At 33.7% G+C, this 21,014-nt stretch overlaps 2 protein-coding genes across 3 annotated transcripts; one reads left to right on the forward strand and one right to left on the reverse strand.

Annotated features, from left to right (window-relative positions):
* The first annotated feature begins 11,389 nt into the window (after positions 1 to 11,389).
* Positions 11,390 to 13,899, forward strand: LOC18611224 (putative indole-3-acetic acid-amido synthetase GH3.1). 2 transcript variants are annotated; one of them, XM_018114413.2, is made up of 3 exons: positions 11,390 to 11,785; positions 11,927 to 12,028; positions 12,123 to 13,899. In XM_018114413.2, the coding sequence occupies exons 1-3, from the start codon at positions 11,466 to 11,468 to the stop codon at positions 13,495 to 13,497; spliced, it is 1,797 nt and encodes a 598-aa protein (XP_017969902.2). In that variant the 5' UTR covers positions 11,390 to 11,465; the 3' UTR covers positions 13,498 to 13,899. The 2 variants fall into 2 exon arrangements, with proteins under 2 accessions (XP_017969902.2, XP_017969901.2); XM_018114412.2 differs by having other exon boundaries at positions 11,396 to 11,785; positions 11,924 to 12,028.
* Positions 13,900 to 16,581: 2,682 nt separating this feature from the next.
* Positions 16,582 to 19,376, reverse strand: LOC18611226 (MADS-box transcription factor-like protein). Its single transcript, XM_088802926.1, is given in 11 exon segments — positions 16,582 to 16,691; positions 17,046 to 17,223; positions 17,332 to 17,444; positions 17,581 to 17,624; positions 17,627 to 17,667; positions 17,783 to 17,893; positions 17,988 to 18,090; positions 18,283 to 18,331; positions 18,448 to 18,463; positions 18,962 to 19,015; positions 19,192 to 19,376. Coding segments are annotated over 11 exon segments (942 nt in total). The 3' UTR covers positions 16,582 to 16,643.
* Between the last annotated feature and the right edge of the window lie 1,638 nt (positions 19,377 to 21,014).

The following is a 21,014-nucleotide window of genomic DNA, read 5'->3' on the forward strand; positions in this document are numbered from 1 at the left end:
CTGAACTTTGGCAAGGAGGTTGAATAGTTGAATTATGGTCGGTCTCATTCTCCAAGGTGCCTATGCTGGGCAAAGTGTCCATTGAACCACATTGTAAGAGTCACATTCTAAAAAGATAGGATGTGTTAATCTCCATCTAGTGGCGGCATATATCAAAACAGCCACCTCGAGCGTAAGAAGCTCGGCCATGTTGGAATCAGCATGTCCAATTGACTTAGAAAAATATGCACGAGTGTCCCCATGTTCGTTGCGTAGGATGCCCCCTATTCCGGAGTCTCCTTATTACTTATTACTAGTATTACCATGATAGGGGGAAAAAAAACTTTACAAGAAATGTTCCCAAAGTATGCAAGGCAGGAATAAATACAATGTTCCCCTCTTGAATCTTTTTGCTAATAAAATTGGTAGATGGTTGAGACAATAATTGAAATGTAATTATTCATTTTCTTTCCCCAAATGTCATAAGTTTCGAATTTCAATATTCTTCAATCTCCCAACTTAACCAGTATAAAAATGGAAGGCACCACACTGAATTGTTATATACAAAGCAGTGCACCAATCTGCATTGCCAAGCATTAAGCATATGTAAAATAGATTTGCAGATTGGCCAAAGAAAACCAATCAGCCCTACAAGCATCTTCCATGACAGGCATGTGATGTTAGAGGGCAATTATCTGTAAGCCTAGACCAGAAAAAAGATAATTGAGATGGGTTAAAGATAAACAATATATAGCAAGTTAGCAACCCTATGTTTATCTCCACCTACAGCCATGTGAAATTTGCAGCATGGATTCACATATCCTTGACCAGGAACTACCCTCTTTTCATCTTTTATTAGTCTATGAACCTAAGCCGACAACCTTCCCTCATAGATGGTTTGACTTCAAATTTGTCCCAATGTTTGTAATGTTTCTGCTGAATTTTTGGCGATTTAAATCCCTCTACGGAAAGTTGTGGAAGCAAAGGAGCAGATGTTTTTCTCACCATTTTCGTGGTCAAAACTGTTGAAATCCTAGTAAATGTTTGCAAAAGATAGTGATAGTTTGGTAGGACACACTGACCAAGAAAAACCTTACATTTTATAATGCCGAAGACTTGAGAACCAGTATGTAATCATTGAAAATAAACTACATTAAGAGATCATTATCTCAATATAAGAAGAATTAGTCATTTGTTGATGATAAAGCTCAAGGACTACAAAGGAAAGATACTCGATCCACTCTCTTTGATTCATGTTAATTTTAACATCAACGTCGTTGAAAAAAAATAAAGATTTTGATTCATAACTTCATCAAATAAATACACAACCGATGAAGAAAATCAACTATATATATGCTGCGACCCGTGACTGTGAATCCAAATTCTTATCCATTACCATAACCACTTAATTATGTGGGAGTAACTTCTACCAGTAAACCAGCTGAAAGAAGGAGGAGAAAGAAGAAAAAAAAAAAAGAAAGGCATGAATGTGTATATTGGCTGCCACAAGCTGTTAGATAGATCAGGCCCAACGACCAGACTATATGCAAGACAACCTCTTTTTATTACAGACTATATACAAGACAGAAAAGCCTCAGTACTCAAGAGTTGAAACAGCTTTTTTTTGTCAAATTGATTTTGTGGAAGTATTATGACATGGTTCTGGTTCCATGTTTGTTCACTCCAGGACATATATAATCTAGCGCAAATTAACCCTACGCCTGAAAAGGATATATATATTAAGTTATATTATATATTCCTATTCATTTATATATATATATATATATATATATATATATATATATATATGTATATATACACACACTATATAGGGAATAGATTTGAATCTTTAAATAGGTCGATAAAATCAACCCAAGATCTTGGTTAGAATATTTAGTCTCCACCCTCCAACAGAACCTGAAAAATGTTGACAAAAATGTCAATAACTGATGTATTTAACATGTTAATTCTTACATTTGATGGGTTGACTGACCTGCTTCGTTTGCCCCATATGCATAGCACGATTATGCTAGCTTTTTTTTTAAAAAAAAATAATTCTAAATATTAATTAATTCATACATCATTGCTACAAATTAAAAAGTGACCCGTAATTAAAAATTATGAAAAAATATTGATGTATACGATTCCACCAATTATTATTAAATAACGAATTTACATATATATTCACTTGACAATTCTTGATTACATTTTATAATTTGACAATTCTTGATTATATTTTATAATTAATTTGTGGGGCGGTCTATGTAATAATTCAATTCAACATTTAGCCATTGAATTATAAGAAGAATGAATATTTGGAAGAAAATTGTGAGCCGGTTGGTTAACTACCACAAATAAGTCTAATAACTGTGCATATGACTAACATTGTTGAGAAGGAATCAAATGAACTCATGGAAACCTAACAGAAGTAACATTAAATTCCTTTACATTTAAAAAAAAAGTGATGTTTCACGAGCCTAGATAGCTACATGGGTCATTTTTTTTGAAAATCGGTGTTGTCTCTAGTACTCTCTTTCTTTCCTTTTTGCACTGTCCTGGCAAGTCATGATCATGCAGGGTTACTGGACCACATTGAGGAGAAAGAAAGAGAAAGCATACACGCATGCATGATCATAATCACAATACATATGGACAAATCCTCATCAATAGGGAATCCGTATGAATACAAAGATGTGTCGATAACGTTTCTCTTTTGCTGTTTTTTTTATAATAAAAAGGAAGATAATAGCACCATCACTTTGACAAATAATTCCAATTCATGTATGAAAATGCCTTACTTTGCTAGTCTTAAAGATGAGAAGGAATCAGTAAAAGGACATAAGAATTTTTCATTCGCATATGTCATTATAATTACTATCGAAAGAATTGGATAATATGACGTACAAGATCACATAATCAATTCGCTTTCACAGGTAATTAGTGGACGATAAAAGTTTACAACTTCAAATTTAGTTTGTTCCTCAGTCTCTTTGGTTCAATGGAAACCGCCGAATCTGGTCCTAATTTCCTCTGTACAATGTATTAGCTTCGACATTTCTTACTCTTAACTCTTTTTGATATGACAGAGCAAGGGCTAGGCCTTGGCCGGTGACTGCATTTGCAAGAAAAAGAAAAATTAGAATACTGAAAGAAGCAAAAATGAAAGATCATTTTGTACTGTATTGGCCAAATAGAAGCAGATGAATGGATTTGACTCTGAATTGTCGCTCTCAATACGAAACAGGCGCATAAATGCGTTGATTCATCCTTCTCCCCACAAGAAGTCATTTTCCTTCAACCAATTATTTCAAACTAATAATGTTTGCAATTGCAATTTGCAAAATGCACTGAACCTCCATGTTGCTAGTCCAAACTCCCACGTTTTTCTGTGCTTTCTAGAACTCCCTTCCCCTTTGCCTTCATTTTTTTTTTTTTTTTTTCTGTTCTCCCTTTTGCCATTCAGTCTTGTAATTAATAATAGGCCTTTCACTCCGAGAAAATTTCTGGAATATGTTTCTATATATGGTTTGATGTAACACATATATTTATGCATCGAAAAACTTAAAAATATGTTGCTATTAAAACTTGTAATTTTGACCTTTAACAACAATTAATAAAGTGTAGTCATTAGCAAACAGTTAAAGACTGCTAAAGACTTTGAATGGCATGGCAACTTAGTGCTAATGAAAACGTCTTTTAAAAAAATATTGTCAAAAATTTTTATGATGCAGCCCAAACTATTAAAAGGTGAAAAGAATGCAGTTAAAAAAACTTTTAACAGTACCTCAAATAATGTAACAAAAAATCAAATTTATTATAGTGAAAAAAAGAATGAATTGTACCTCACAATAAAACTCTTGTTGCATAAATAACCAACAAGCTTAGTAAAACAATGTATAAAATTAAAAGAAAATTCTATAACGATAACAAATGCATTGAAAAAAAAAAATAAATCTTTGAAATTTTAAGGCCCACTAACTCTCATAGTTGATTGGGAAGTCTGAAACAAATCAACCTTATAAGAAACGGAAAAGAAAACCGTAGATCTTCCCATTACTACTTTAAGTTAAAGTGGCATAAGTAACGTTTGATTGATAGATTATGTTGATAAGTGTTTCAAGGCACTCTTTAAAATTACTGTATTAAGTAATATTTTTTTAATATGTTGAAATTCATCACATTAATTACTAACTACTGTATTTAATACAAAAAATATTCTTATAATTAATATTTGAACAAATTTTTAGCAAAATCCTTTATTAGTTTGTTCCTGTTGACATTCCACTAATTACCCAAATCAATCTGCTTTCTGATTAATAACTTATTGCTCTCTCATTCCTTTGTTTAATTTTTGTGGTCATGAAATTAGAAATGCACTTTAGTCTCAGTTTTTTTTTTTTTTTTTACTTAAATTTTAGTTTCCTAATCTCTTTAAGAAACTGACTAGCGTGATTAACTTTTGGCAGGCCACCTACTTAAAGAAAAGAACAACCTCACATGGAGTCGTGGACTCGTAAACTATTTATTTGCTCTGAACCAAGAATTATATATGGGAACAAAAACATGCCATAAATTTTTAACCTAATTTAGAGAACCATTGAATTGTTATTGAATATTGATATTGCATCATTTCCCAGTATTTCTTATTATACAAACAGCACGCTATAAATATCAGAGTAGTATATGGCCTTCGTTTTTCACTATATTTTATGCTTCAAACTGATGCAGCTTTTTGGCCACCGCATCATACTCCCTTTGGCTGAGCGGGACCCAAGAGAGGAAAGGAAACCCATCAGACTCCCGGTTATCTTGAAAAGATCATAACAGAAACGATAAGGAAAAATGCATACGGAGAATGTGAGTCATAAACGTATCAGTCTTAGACATATGTGCAGATAGTAGAAATTATCACACATCAATAAGAGCAGACAAGGACTGTTTGGCTGAAAATCTTATTTTTGGGCAGTAGAGACAGTGCGTCGCATGCAACAGATCGATCCCAAGACAAGTGCCAAAGTTCATGTCGAGAGAAATGGAAAAAGAAGAGAAAGAAAGGCCTTCAACTTTCCAAAAGATTGTAAAACATATACGTTAACGAGGACAACCAAACAGCTTAAAGTTGGAAGCCTTCACTTCGTGATATGCTCAAATTTTAGCCAAGGTGCATGAATGGAAAAAAGAAAATTGCTCCCAATGAGCGGAATCTTTTTCATCAACCAGAGGCTACAATGTTTCAAGTTATGAAGCAATAAAGATGAAAAACAAGGTGGTGGAAAATGTTCCACCGTACCCCTTTTAGCTATTTGACAGGATAATGAGTTTCCAAGAGGGGCCACAATAAGCTAGCTGTACCCCTTCCATGTTCAGTTGTTTTGAGCTCATGACCTTGAGTCGTCATTTTCATGTTCGTGCTTTTTGAGAAGATGTTTCTTTCTGCCTTCCCCCTCCAGCTGATTTTGGCCCATATAACCGTGTTTATTTCTATCTCAACATTACAGTTTTAATTTTTCTGCTGTTGTTTGCTCTTTCCTTTAATCATGCCAGCCTTATAATTTTGTTGTTCCATTCTTCCAACCAACCAATAATCTGGTATTTATCCCATTTTTGTTGCAAGCCATATACGTATTCTCTTTGATATCAATCCATTCTTTTTCTTTTTGGTAATTCTTTTCTAAAAGATTGAAATAATGCTTGTTTCTGACTTTGTTGGGTTATGTTTGGTATACCATCCCACAAATCATCTCTAGCCTTAATCTCCTTATTTTCTTTCACGTAATTTAATGAACAGTGATCGATTAAATCATCAACTAAATTATTGTTTTTTGTTGAAATTAAATTTTTTATTTAATTTTTCAAAGTCTCACTTAGTAACATCGTTTCACATTAATGATTAAAGTTTAGATTTTTTTTTATCGTATAATTTGACTGATCGATAAATCAACTTACATCGCACGCGTGCGTATTAATTGATTGAATTGTTTGCGAAGAAGATCATCTTCAACTTTGCAACTTCATCACAACCAAAACGCACGAGTAGTAGTAGTCGACTGAACAAAACTTAAATGTGCGACTTTGAGAAGAGGCAAGGAAGAAACATGGAAGGGCCAAGGGAGTGGTGCCTGTTTCAACTTTATATGCCTAAATTGGGTCCACACTCCATAATTGATTTTGGATGATGCAAGAATTGATGTTCAACAGTTTCTCTTTTTTACTTGTTTTTTTGTTTTTTTTAGTTTTTTGGACAATAGGGGCACCTATGATTGCAATTGATCATTTGGCACGTGGACATTTTGCTGTCATTAGCAGATGACTTCTTGTTTTGTTATCTTTTAATTCAATAGTGATTAAACTCAAAATTCTAGTACGTTTCTCCGGGATTTGAACTAGCTATATGAAAGATTATCTATTGATCATTAGTTGAACCTCAAATTTGGCCCCAAAGCTCCATTTAGGACGTCCTTTACAGGAGGGGTGCAGACCGGATTCTGAGATAGTGCAAGAACTGGAAACAGGGCAACAGCTCTGCCTTGTTTTAAGTTGTTATATGCAACAGGGCTGCAACGTGTGTTGATTCGGTCGTAAGAGATATACCGGACCAAGCTAAGTTTTCTGCTCTGGCAGCTTTCTCCTTTGTCAGAGCTGGGTTCAGCTACGCATAAAGAGCATAATTTTCAAACAAAGAAAATTACAGGAGGGAGAAAAATGGATACCTACTAGAGGTAACATTTAAATGGCTGGTTAAATGCATAAGAAATTTCAATTCCTGCTGCCTACTTCCCGTGCAATGAGATCATCTAGTTACTTAAGCCATCCGGCTTGACCATGTTTCCTTGGAGGCAATCAAAGAAGTAAAAGTCAGTTGCGTGAAAAACCAAAGAGTAGGGGTATAAGTTAGTTTTATGTAGTAAGATTTCGAAACAAGAGTTTGGCCAAAGTGGAAAATTTCGACGGAAAATTTCATACAATTCTTGTAAAGCAAAAACTTTGATTTTTTTTCACTCGAAACCTCCTTTTTGTAAACGAAAACTCCAATTTCCCCCAAAGCTTAGACTTACAATTGCCCTGGGGATAGAGGATGGGTCACAATCATATAATTCATAAAAAGGTTTGAGCTCGAGAAGGTGGAACTTTTTACAGGTCAACATCTTTGCTTTGGGTAGTAGTTGGGTAGTCAATATCCATGAAATATATGTTCCTATATATGTAAATTAAAATCCCCTAGTCATGATGGGATTAAACATCAAGAGAATAGTCTGTTTAAGAAAACTTAGCCGGACTTTATTATTCTTTTTATTAGTTTAAATAATCTCCGTTAGACTTTTATGGCTTACTTCTCTAATCAGCTTAGTACGTTTCCATGATATGAATAAGGAAAAAAGGAAATGCCTTTCACAGTTGAATTTTTCCCACCAATAAATTTTTACTAAATGGTATAATAATTAAACTATAGATTGCATTAGGGGGGCATATTGTCATTACCCGATTGTAATTTTATAGATTACATTGATGAAATCACTGTAATGCCTATTAAGCTAAATTTTATCTCGATTCTTTATTTTTCATAGCATGTGAAGAAACAGTGTTTTCTTCTCTTTCTAATTGTAGGGTAGGGTTGCTACTGCTGTCGACAAGCTGTACACCAAAGGGCAATACAACCTATTAGAAATGAGTAGTTTTTCTTCATTTTTTCCCCTGTGATTATATAGCTATATTGTTACTATACATTCACTACTTAATTTGTTGTGAAAAAAAAAAAATCGAAAACATGGGTAATAAATGCTGTGAATGTCATGGCTGACGATATATGGAATGGACTTGCTTACCACAATATTGTTAGCGTGAGCTGGTGACTAATTGATCAGTTTGGATAACCTTTGCTTACCACTTGAAAAAATCTCAAAAAATTAAAAAAAAAAAAAAAACTCTTCTTCCTTTGTAACGCTTGCTATGTATTACGGTATTTTTTCATTATAACATTAGATTTATGAAGAAAAAAAATTAAAGAACAAAATAATTTGATGGTATGTTAGATCTTAATTGATTTTGTTTTTAAGAACTAACAAGGAAAGACTTTGTAGAGGCCATAATTGGCCTCCAATCCAGATATAATTGAACATCTAAAATACGACTTTGTTTTCAAAGCTATTAGTTTCTCCCAGTTTTGAAAAGTAATTAAAGCCAACAGCGATATCTAAACAAAAGGCTTGATCTCTTTTGGTATAATTCGTGCAAGAAGACAGTCAAGACATGAAAGTTCAATTTGATTGGATGGAAAAAAAAAAAAAAAAACAAGTGGAAGTTGATTCGTGCATATGTATTGCAAAATGTTAGAACATGGAAACTTGTAAAGAGAGTTTGCTTTAATTTTACTAAGTTAATCAAAAGTACTTTTTGATAAATTAGCTTTATTATTCCCTTCAAAATGGCACAACATGCAGTTGGCAGCCGATGAATTAAATGCTCATTTAATTTAGTAAGAAAAAGCTTTGGGATTTGTTCCCTGATGATGTAAAAGGCGGAATGTGTCATGCAAAATGTAATAACTTAACTCCTTTCTTTAACAAATTTAAATAATTTCATAAACATGATGACTTCAGGGAGAGTGAGTAAAATTAGAAATTGATAATGATCACAAAGTTATGGACACAATTTTATTAGCCTTGTAAACAAACCACTAAATCAAAAAGAAAATGCCCTATTAATTTAAACTTAATATGATTTGATTAATATTATTTGTAACATCTCTAATCTAGAAGACGTGCAAATCTGTTATATATAGAAATGTGAAATTTTCATTTGAAAAAATATTTTTTTAGACAAAATTATACTTCCCAAATCAAAACGGATAATATCTCGCAAGTTGAATATATATTTTCACAACGATTATCGCAATCAAGTTCTGATCTTTTGTTAAATGAACTTTATGTGGTAGTCTTTTGTAAATCTTTTGTGAAATGAACTTTATTCTGCTCTTAAAAAAAATCAAGTTTTGATATTAAAAATGGAGAAAGTGTGAGAAATAACCTTCTTCATAAGTTCAATTTAAAAATATGCTTTATTATAATTTCAATTATTTTTAGTCAATTTTTTACATGACTTGACAACAATACCTTTTAAACAATTTCATATAAATTAAAATTGTTTTGATTTTCTTTATCTCGCCATTTAGACAAAAATTTCAAAATTAAATTTTGATTTATCTCTCTTACTAAATACTAGCCATCTCGCCATCTAATTCTTTCTCGTCATTTCAAAAAGTAGAAATAACATGAAGATATATGTTTTAGGTTCTTGGGTTTATTGGTTTATTGATAGAATCTCAAAGTTAAGAAATTGAAATTAATTAAACATAACTGTAAATTAGAACACTGTATAATTTTGACAACTTAAATCTGACTGCGAACAGACAATTCAATTAGTTATTAGGTATTGCATTACTGATTTTAAGTATTGTGTCACTGTTTTTTAAGTATTACGAGACTAATTTTTCGACATTACATGACTGATTTTTAGACATTATGTGACTAATTTTTAGGCATTGTGTTATTAATTTTTGACAATGCCTAAGTTACACAATGTCTAAAAATTAGTCACGTAATACTTTACTAACCAGTCCCGTAATGTCATATCAACCAATTATACAATACTTAAAAATCAATCACAATATTTAAAAATTAATAACACAATGCTTAAAAACTGGTTACGCAATACTTAAAAACTACCGAAATTACTAAATTCTATTTAACAAAATCAACAACTTCAAACAATACATCATATTCCATTTAACAACATAATCATCGAATATGCCTACTTGTTGAAGAATGCTTAAAAGTTTTTCTTCATGTATCAAAAATCGCTCAAAAATACTTAAAACTGCTCAAAAAATTTTCTTCGTGTATCAAAAATCACTCCAAAATATTTAAAATACTTAAAAGTTTTTCTTTCTAGTAAGAAATATTCCAAAGATAAATGATCTAGTAAGGAAAGCTCAAAATATATGAATCGATTTGAGTTATAGATCTAAACAAATGGGTTGATTTCATTAAGGATAATTTTGTCCAAAATTAATTTCTCTTAATTAAAAATAATTAAAATTATAGAAAAAGTAATTTTCAAAAATACCTTATGTATGAGGGATAATTTTGAAAAGAACTCCTTAAAAATTATGGGTTCTAAGCTTATCACACTTCTCAAATCTCATATTGAAAATTCGTTCTAATTTGTTATGATATTAATATAAAGATTTAAAATTAATACTTCTGAATTTAAAAAAATAATAATAATACTTGTGAAATATTTTTGAACAAAATCATGAAATTTTTTAAATAAAAATAAACAATACCTTACAAGTTGTATATAAGTCTCCATAATATATATTGTTGGTTGGCATGCAAAACTATTAAGTAATCTAAAATTGAGGAGCCTAGCTCCAAATCTATATCTAGCATTCTAGGTATTCAATAATACAATACTTAAACATCAATTGATCTTTGTGTTTTCTTAGGATTCCTTTAATGTCAATGTTTCATTTACAATTAAAATTTTTTAATCAATCCTATGATTTAATCTCGAATCAATTTGTATAGGGAAGGATAAAAAAGAACATAATCATTCCCCCAAAAGATGATAGAGAAGACAATGGCATTTGTAATGCAACTGCCATGCATGATTGTAAAATCAAATGCAAAAACCCCACCTACCGTCTTCATTTAAAAATTGTTACTTATGAACCTCGACACCGAGAACAAGTACAAAACACAAATTCTAACCAAATCTTTTATTTATAAAGTTAAGGAAAGAAAATCCTTTCAGTCACTTCCACGTGATTGCTGCTACGACCTTAATAGTTTTTATTCTGTTGGCAAAATATTTTGTTTGAAAAAATATATATATATATATATATATTTATTTATATTCCAATTTGATTTATTTATAATTAATAACTTAATCCTAATTAAGGGTCTGATTAATCAAGGTCCTAGTGGTTGTTAACTTCTCCCTCCTAAGCAACATCAAATTGCCCCTTAAGCTTCGGCCGTCTTCTTTCCTTGGAAGAGCAGGCAAGGGTCGCCATCAGCGACCAACAGCTGAACCAGAAAAGAGCCGCGTGGTCCGGCTGACGCCAAGGCCTAGACAAAGCCTCCCGTGCTGACATGGCAAAACACGTAGGACCCGCATGTCGGGGTTTTTATTACCAGTATTACGTGTCATGGGCCTCACGTGTCTCCCTTCCAAGCTACACCTTGGGGACACTCAAAAATTTCAGCAGCACAAAATTCCGTCAACTTCCCTCCAAAACGTACTATTCTTTAGGCCTTAGGCTGGACAAGTTGCTGACCTGGTGCCCAAAAAGGTTCACCCCCGGCTCCCTATATAAGAAGCCATTTCTCCGTCAACATTTCTCACACCATAGCCATCGATCTGCTTTATTACAAAAACTTGCTGATCACCACATTTTTTTTTTCGCTTTACCTTTCGATCATACCATGGCTGTTGATTCAACTCTCCCATCTCCGCTTGGCCCTCCCGCTTGTGAGAAGGATGCCAAAGCTCTTCAATTCATTGAAGAGATAACCAAAAATGTTGATTCTGTGCAAGAGACGGTCTTGGGTGAGATCCTAAGTCGAAATGCAGAGACTGAGTATCTCAAACGGTACAAGCTCAATGGAGCTACGGACCGGAAAACGTTCAAGTCTAAAATCCCCGTTGTCACTTATGAGGATCTCCAGCCTGAGATCCAACGCATCGCCAACGGTGACAAATCTCCTATCTTATCTGCTCACCCAATTTCAGAGTTTCTCACGAGGTCTTTTCCCAATATTTAGTGGCTTTCTTTTCTTTTCCTTTTTTCTCATGTTATTATTTGAATATAAAATATATGGATTTTTTTAAAAAAAATAAAAATTGGGTATGAATTTCATTTTCTTTTCTGGGGCTTCATTAGCAGTTCTGGGACTTCAGCTGGAGAAAGGAAATTGATGCCAACAATTCATGAAGAATTGGATCGCCGTCAACTCTTGTACAGTCTTCTCATGCCGGTGATGAACCTGTGAGTATATTTTGTTCCACTTTTTATTTTTCTCTGGCAAAAGATATTCTTCGTTGAAAATAAAGTTTCATATTTTTGTCTTTGGTGGTGACAGGTACGTTCCGGGATTGGACAAAGGGAAGGGTCTTTATTTCTTGTTTGTGAAAGCTGAAACAAAGACTCCTGGAGGGCTTTTGGCACGCCCTGTTCTCACAAGCTACTACAAAAGCGAACACTTTAAGACCAGGCCATATGACCCTTTCAACGTTTACACCAGCCCCAACGAAGCCATTCTTTGCGCCGACTCTTTCCAGAGCATGTATAGCCAGATGCTCTGTGGGTTGATCATGAGGGAAGAGGTTCTTCGTGTTGGTGCCGTGTTCGCCTCTGGCCTACTCAGGGCCATTCATTTCCTTCAAATCAACTGGAAACAACTTGCTCATGACATCACAACGGGAACCTTGAACCCTAAAGTAACAGATGCCTCAATTCGAGAATGTATGAGCAAAATCTTGAAGCCTAACCAGGAACTTGCTGAGTTCATCACCAAGGAGTGCTTGGAGGAGAACTGGGAAGGTATTATCACTAGAATTTGGCCCAACACGAAGTACCTTGACGTGATCGTCACGGGAGCCATGGCTCAATATATTCCCACACTGGAATATTACAGCGGTGGCTTGCCAATGGCTTGCACCATGTACGCTTCGTCAGAGTGTTATTTTGGTCTTAACCTCAAGCCAATGTGCAAGCCATCCGAAGTCACGTACACTATAATGCCAAACATGGCTTACTTCGAGTTCTGGCCTCATGAATCATCCACTTCGGTTCTGTCTCGTGACTCGCCTCCACGCCTTGTTGATCTCGCTGATCTAGAAGTTGGCAAAGAATACGAGCTCATCATCACTACTTACGCGGGGTTGTGTCGTTACAGAGTCGGTGATATCCTTCAAGTCACCGGTTTCCACAACGCAGCTCCACAATTTCGTTTCATTAGGAGAAAGAACGTTTTGTTGAGCATCGAGTCAGACAAGACTGATGAAGCTGAGCTGCAAAAGGCCATGGAAAATGCTTCCGTATTGCTTAAGGAATTCAATACTAGCGTTGTTGAGTACACAAGCTACGCGGACACCAAAGAAATACCAGGTCATTACGTCATTTACTGGGAATTACTCATCAAAGACCCAGCTAATGCTCCGACGGATGCGGTTTTGAACCAATGCTGCTTACAAATGGAGGAATCATTGAACTCTGTGTACCGTCAAAGCCGAGTTGCAGACAACTCAATCGGCCCACTCGAGATAAGAGTAGTGAAAGACGGCACATTCGAAGAGCTAATGGACTACGCAATTTCAAGGGGTGCCTCCATAAATCAATACAAAGTTCCAAGATGTGTCAGCTTCACTCCAATCATGGAACTTCTCGACTCAAGGGTGGTTTCAAAACATTTCAGTCCAGCTTTACCACACTGGACCCCAGAACGTCGTCGTTGAGCACTACTGCATGAGGCATAGTCGTTTGCAGAGAAAGAATAAAAACTCTAGAAAGAATCTGCCTGGCTACCAACCAAAAAAAACAACAGCATCTTTCTGCAAAAGAAGAAAAAATTTAGACAACGTAACAGTAGTCTCCCTTTTTTTTTTTTTATTACTTAGTTTTTCTTTTGAAAAAAATGGGGGGGCAAAGGTTTCGGTTTGTGTTTGTGTAATAAGTTCATATAATCTTTGTGCACGCCATGATGTAATTTTTCGTTCTTGTCCATTTCATGTTTGTCTGTCCCTCAATTTGTTATCGTTTGTAGATCTGTCTTTTCTTCCTTTTCTTAAAGTTGAGGAAAAGACGTTAAAAGATGTAAGTCCTGAACAGCTATAATATGATGTCAAACGTTGTAAATCTGTCGATGTTTCAAGGGTTTTCTTGTCTATTTATTTCCATCTCTAGCCCTTTTCTGCATGGATTTTAGCGCACGTGCTACATATTCCTCTGTCAACAAGGGTTTTATTTACTTTTTAATTTTTTTGTGGATAGAATTTGTTTTGATGACTGACTACGTTTCTCTGGTTCACGTCATACCTTTGGAGGCATGTCAAGAGATTTGTACTGAGTGGATGGATATGGGGAATATGGCTTCTGTTCTGCGGCTTTATGTAAGCCTTAGTTCTGTTTGTTGTTTCTTTGAGTAGATTATGGCAGCCTTATTCTTCAAGCTCTGATTTTCTTGCTATATTTTAATGTTTAGCAGTAACTAACGAATTCTTTTATTTTTTAATTCATTGTGATCATATATCTGGCCCATATAGCAATATTCCATATCGAGGCTCAGGTTTTGGAAAAGGTTAAATTTCCTCGAATTCTCACCGCGGGCTTGTAAGTTTGATTTGGTATGTGAATTGCTAAAACCCTTTTCTTTTTGTCTTGTGTGGTGTTATTTGGCCGAGTTATATAAGTAATTTTTGTCCTTTGGCATGGTAAAGGTGTATAAACATGGGAAGTAGTCGTGGGTAGCTAGTTGGTTGCTTTTAGCCCCTGTGAGCTGTTTGTGTTGTTTACTTGTTCAGTCCGGCGTTGGATTTTGTCGCTCTTGGGTCCTTGTTTTGGCTTAAAGCCTATATTTTGAGACTTCAATGGTGAAATAGTAGTATGTGTGTCTAGGTCCTCTAGCCCTCAATTTTTACTTATATCCATTACTATAAGAAGTATGGGGTTCCAACTTAACTTAAAGCTTTGCAAATGCCTTTGTGCAATTGTAAAATGCAAAATCTTTACCTATGATTCAACATTGACATTGTTTGAAAAAGATTTCCTCTTCTCAATTGAACTTAATTATAGTTCTTATGCCACATTTGGTTATAAGAGGAATGGTCATATTGTCCCTTTATTCATAAACTCCTATTTGGTTTATTTTTTATTAAAGAATGACTATTTTAAAGAATGATCATTCTTTAAAAACACGGAATAACTAATACCAATCTTTCTTGGTATTAGTTATTTTGCACAGACCGAAATGGGCTAACAAATTTTTTGATAATACTACCTGTAACCATTTTATGAAATTACTATTTTAAAGGATTAATATTTTAAAAAATTATTAATATTTTTAATTATAATTTAAAAATATAAAAATAAATTTTAAATATTTTAAAAATTTATCAAAAATTAATATTTCAAATCAAAAAAATAAATTAAAGTTTGAATAATAAACTATTATTATTTTAATTTCTTTCTAAAAAAATTAATACTTTAAATAAATCATAAAATTTTAATATTTTAACAGTTAAAATAGAGAAAAATAAAATAAAAATAAGTAATCAGATTAAATTTTTAATTAAAAATATTAATATTTTTAATAAATTATCAAAAAATTAATATTTCATATTAAAAATCATAAATTATAATAAAGAGTATTGTTATCTTTTTATTACATATTCTTTTATTATTTCAAAATTATTTTTATCAACTAAACATTAAAATATATCATAATATCAATTTCATTTCATAAATCAATCTATATAATAACTATTTTTGTCTTATTTTATTTAACAACATAACTATTTTATACTTATTCTATTTCATTCTAGGAACCAAACATGTGGTTATAATAATAAATAAACACAACAAAACGTTGTGTTCTTACTTTACCTTCACATCGCAAGCATGTTGTGATCACGTTTGAATTTCATGGAATAAAATCGTTTTTACTTTGTCAGTAACAGAACTAAACAAACATACCCAAATTATCAAAGTCACTAGCTAGCCAGCTATTATAGCAAAATTATGGTACCTCATTTTCCTCAACTAGCCAACCCCAATTTATGCCACTCTTTCCTTGAAAGGTAATTTACTAATTACTCCGATGCATGTTATCTGCATATCCATAAAGTGTTTTATGCAATATCCCGCAAGTTTCTCAACACAGTAACATTCATTAACTAAATTCAATTTATTGAAGTAGACATATGCTTTGATATAGCTAAGCAAGAAACTAATTGCCATCAATGAAAGTGCAGCGAAAAAGTAATAAATTGACTCATAAGAAAACCAAGCTTTCTAACTTTAAATGGCCACAAAAAATCAATTTTCTGTCTACATGCATGCACAAGGCAGCCGCTGGCTTTAACAATGTAGCTTAAAAGGCAATTTGTTGAAAGTGTATAGCTTTGTAGGACAGTAATGTCGTTCAAAGGTGATTCAAAGCTTCTTGAAAGTAAATCTTTGAGTACCGTCCATGTCGTTTAAAACCTAATAAGTTCCACAGTCATACCTCAAAGAAAGTTCTCCATTATCTCAGGTTTGAACACAAAAACAGAATGAAACCCAAAAGTTTTTCAACTCAAAGACAAATCACAGAAGAATACAATGCAAAAATCTCACTTTTGGTGTGCAATATGATTAATTAATTAATTGTTCTAAACTTGTATAAGTATCAAATGCGTCGGCTAAGGCAACAGTAATATTTCTTTTTCGGAATCTAATAATTGAGGCGGCTATAAAGCCCAAAGGCAATGGGAGAGAGACTTAAAGCTTTGGTTACATCACGAAAAAGATCGAGTTGTCCCCCCTTGTGCTTGACATTCTTTTGGCATCAATGGAGAAAACCATGCATCGGAGTCAAGCTTTGAACTATGTCCGCAGAAAGTCCTCATAGAACTCCCCGCTTCCGTTGCGCTGGGTTGCTTGTTGCCCTTGCCTACATGTGATTCATTTAATATATATTTACTCCACTCATTGAAGTATATACCGAATTCAAGTGTAAACATGGATGTTGCAACTCATTGAATTGCCTGCTATCCAAGGCATCCTCTACTTATGTTCTACCACCTAATTGGCATTTTATCTATTATTTTGAAGTTTAACTAACATCTATATTGCACCCGAGTATTTGTCTCGTTAGTTGGTGTATAATCCTCCTACCTAAAGAGCAAGATTCAATCCCCTCTCCCCAAATTATAAAAAAAAATTAACATTTGTACTAATTAAGCGCTACCACTCTAATGAAACTTTGATCAATTAATCTCTATTAATTCATAATCTCATGCTTTACCTGTTGTATGATGTCCATCCTGGGAGGGAAATTTGCATTGACAATTCCAGACGCCCGATAGTGCATATAGCCATCTACCTCAGGTTTGCTGCTCACTTCATTTCGGGCAAGGTATCGGTGCCCTTGAAGATATGTCATTGGAGATTGGAGCTTTTCAACCAAGGATTCTGGTAAATTTCTACAACATAATTAAAAGGAGATGTATGCTTACAACTTTAGAAACAAGCAGAAATATGAAGAAATGGTGGCATAAATAGCTATTTTATTTTGAGTTTGCATTAAAGACCTTGATGGCTGAAGCCCATTTGATTGATTTCTTGGAGCGTGGAGATCCTTCTGTGATTGCCAGCTCAAGTTGTAGTTTAAACTCTGCGATATGGAACCCCCGGCACTTGCCTTCTGTCCATGAATTGGATTCAAAATGTCACCACAGCAAAGCAAAGTATATGGCTAATAGGCATCTCTACAGTCTTCAATAACGCTTATTGACTTGGCAATATATCATTGATATTTCAAGAAACACATTCATTACTACCTCTCTGCAACTGATTAATTGGGGCCTAATGGTATCTCCAAACCCCTTAGGCGTTGGTTGAACACTACAATTTGCTTCCAAAAATCGCTGTAAAATCAGAAGTGGGACCGGTAAAGATTTCAGTGGAAAAAACCTGATGGACAAGATCTAAAGAAGAGAAATGGAATAATTAATTAAGTTGCATATATATATATACACACACATATATCTTGCCTTGCGGAAATGGACAAGTTTCAAGGTTTGTTCCAGGATCATCTCATGGTATTGAATCTCTCTCATTGATTTGAGACAACTAGGATTTCTCAGAAAACACCTTCAAAAACCAATCCATATGTTTTATGCTTAGTAAAGATTTAAAATATCTTATATTAGAATATGAAAATTCAAGATTATTTGATTGTCCGTACTGTAGCTGCTTCTCCACATCTTCCAGTTGAGTGCTGCATATAACTATTTCTTTTTGGACTTCCTGCATTGATATGAAAGTTGATAAAATTTTCCCATATATATGTTTTAATCTTCAAAATCACTTATCTAAGCCTTAAATATTGTTGTTTCACATACCTGAAACCGAGAATCAATGCCCATTTTGTTGGTTCTATCAGAAAAGTAAAAGAAAATTAATTACAACATGCGTGGTCAGTTACCATTAGAACAGATCACTTGACCAGAAGGCAAACCTAGAGGTGTTGGAGGGGTGATTGGCAAAACCAGCCTCAAGGCTCATCTGAGTAATAAGTCGCCGGATCAACTGAAAGGAATTATATTTCTCAAATGCATATCATATAATAGAATCAAACCTTGTATTAAAAATTTGAAATTAACATCAAATCAAATGGTTTGGAGAAACAGATAAGTGCTAATTACCTCTTGATTTTGCACCCTTTGAAATAATCAGGCGGTTCATGACCAAAAAACAAGAGCATTAATTCGTATCAAAAAGCGGATTAATACGTTAATATATATATATATATATATATATATATATATATATATATATATATATATCAGCATTATATTTAAATCCGAATCTCTAAGCCCCTTTCTTACTTTGATAAAATTTTCTTTTAGGAATTACCTATATTTTCTCAATTTCATAGCAAAGTATATATGTTCATTATAACTAAAGCATATACAAGGTAAGCTTGCCACGATATTCTACTTTCAAGGAAGATATTTAATGGAATTATGTAGCTCTTCCCAATTAATCAATGCCAATGTAGCAATATCTTGCTGCCCTTTTAGTGTTCCGATATTAAGTAGTATATATTCAATTTCTTCACGAATTCACATTTATATAGCCAATTCTTGTATATACTTTCTTTTAATTATCTAGCTGAACCCCATCACCCACAAAAAGTAAAATAAAATAGTCATTTACCATCCACGTCGACGAGCAGGGAGTTCAACGTGATGAGCAAGAATTTCTTCTACCCTACATATATAACCCAAAATCGAAGTACTTAAATTAGCCATAAAATTAGAGAAATAAAATTCAATGAAATATCCAAAGACATCGAATACAATGGAAATGACAAAATCACAAAAGTCAATAAGGGACAAGTTGAATCTTGATCATGAAACCCCCCCACCACCACCCCCAAATCTGACCTTTTCTTTCCATCAAAAAGGAAGAGTTTTCCAGCTGGAGAAAATATAATGAGAGCAACCTCTACATCACAAAGGGTCGAAAGTTCATAAGCTTTCTTGACAAGCCCAGTTTTCCTTTTGGCAAAAGTTATATGCCTATAAGTTTTGTGCTCGATTTTTTTCAGCTGCACTTTAACCCTACCCATTTTTTCTTTTCTTTCTGCCTCACTAGGTTTTCCCTTTAACCATTTATAGAAGATAAAAGTTTTGCCCAACCCTCTTTAGTTTTTAACTTTGTTTAGGTCCACTATAGTGCAAAGTAAATTAACCTTTAACCCCTTTTTTCGCAACTTTGGCTGCCATGGCTTGGACAACTGTACTGTTACTACAGTAACTTTGTTAACCTATTCAAGCAGACTCTTAATTAAAGAGTTATTAAAGACACAGAGCAGCAACTCAATGCACAATTACACTCCAACGAGGCCAATATGTTTTTTAATTTGGAAACTCTCCCCCTTGCTTCAATTTGATTCTAATTAAGTGCTAGTTTGAATTTAAAACCGTGGCCCCAATGCAAAAAGTTTTAAGGGTTGTGGATTCAAACTATGTACTTTTGAGTGCAAGTAGAGTACAAATTAACAAGCACAATTCAAATCGAAAGCAGATAGCAAACTGTTTTTTCTGATATATATTTGTTCAGATCAATCCAATTATACATTTGAGTTCCAATCAAACTAGTATATTTGCAATGGAAATACACCAAACCAGTTTTCCCTATACATTTTCGATCAAAACATTATTGCCTATAGTTATGAACAAATCCAAAAATGTTGCTAGTCTACCATTAATCTAATTAACTTTAGTTTATTAGATATTTATATATGAATCAAGATGCTTTTATAAAGCTATTAACTTTTCAAGCCTTATTTAACCTTAGGGCCACAATCGCACCCCATTTTATTTGCCTTGGTCAAATTAAGAAGGCACCAAGTTCCCAAAAAGATATCTTAACCATTAACTTTAGAAACTTTTAATTAATGTTTAAATTCTAAATTTGGCTTAAAAGGGAGATTCATGATATCCAACAAGAAATTAATTACCACCCATATTTGTAATCCATCTGTGAACTTTTGCATGTGCAAAAGAAAATGGGATGAACATACAGCGCCTTCTTTATTCTAAGTCTAGTCCATCGTTACTCAAATTTTTTGACCATTTTCTCGTTTTTCTAACCTGTTCTTTAATATCAAAGGGTTATCAGACTAAAAATTGAAATTGCATATATGTAATTAACCTGATTTTGAGACAATGAACCCATTTATCATTTTGGGGGCTAAAGGACCACATAACATAAGGTTACCACAATACATGCATGATGGCAGTGACACAAATTTATTTATTTCCGGCGTAAGTCATTAGAAAAATGAGGTATTATTACATAATAGATGACAAAACCAAGGTTGTTTCTCATTCTTTAGCGTCGGTAATAACTAGATGGCAGTGTCATTGTATGGGGGGAAATCAGGGCAGTATTGTGCAATCTAGGGGGCGCCCACAATGTTGAGGATCCGTTTGCTTTTAGCCTTTTGGCAAGTTTGTCTAAAGTGAGCGCTTTTCCAACTGTACCTCTGCCAAAAATATTGCTGCATTATTACATGCTTAGAGCCTCGATTGGCTTCCTTTTAGTTTTGCTCCATTCTTTGTCTAAAGTGAAAAACTTGGAAGGCAAGTCAGGATTTAAGTGCAACCTTCCAAGTTTTGGTGGGAAGCTGGAGCGTTGGGACCTAAGCCCTGGGATTTTTCATTTTTAACTTCTAACACTGGTAATTCACAAGCTTTGCTTT

Source organism: Theobroma cacao, chromosome 1, assembly GCF_053813885.1.
Source record: "Theobroma cacao isolate CCN51 chromosome 1, ASM5381388v1, whole genome shotgun sequence".
Classification (NCBI taxonomy): domain Eukaryota; kingdom Viridiplantae; phylum Streptophyta; class Magnoliopsida; order Malvales; family Malvaceae; genus Theobroma; species Theobroma cacao.

What these genes read in the sequence shown, in the direction of transcription:
- LOC18611224 (XM_018114412.2), top strand. Translation starts at nt 11,466, where the DNA reads ATGGCTGTTGATTCAACTCTCCCATCTCCGCTTGGCCCTCCCGCTTGT. An exon ending in ATTTCAGAGTTTCTCACGAG is followed by an intron (nt 11,786 to 11,923) that starts GTCTTTTCCCAA and finishes GGGCTTCATTAG; the next exon opens with CAGTTCTGGGACTTCAGCTG. An exon ending in CTCATGCCGGTGATGAACCT is followed by an intron (nt 12,029 to 12,122) that starts GTGAGTATATTT and finishes TGGTGGTGACAG; the next exon opens with GTACGTTCCGGGATTGGACA.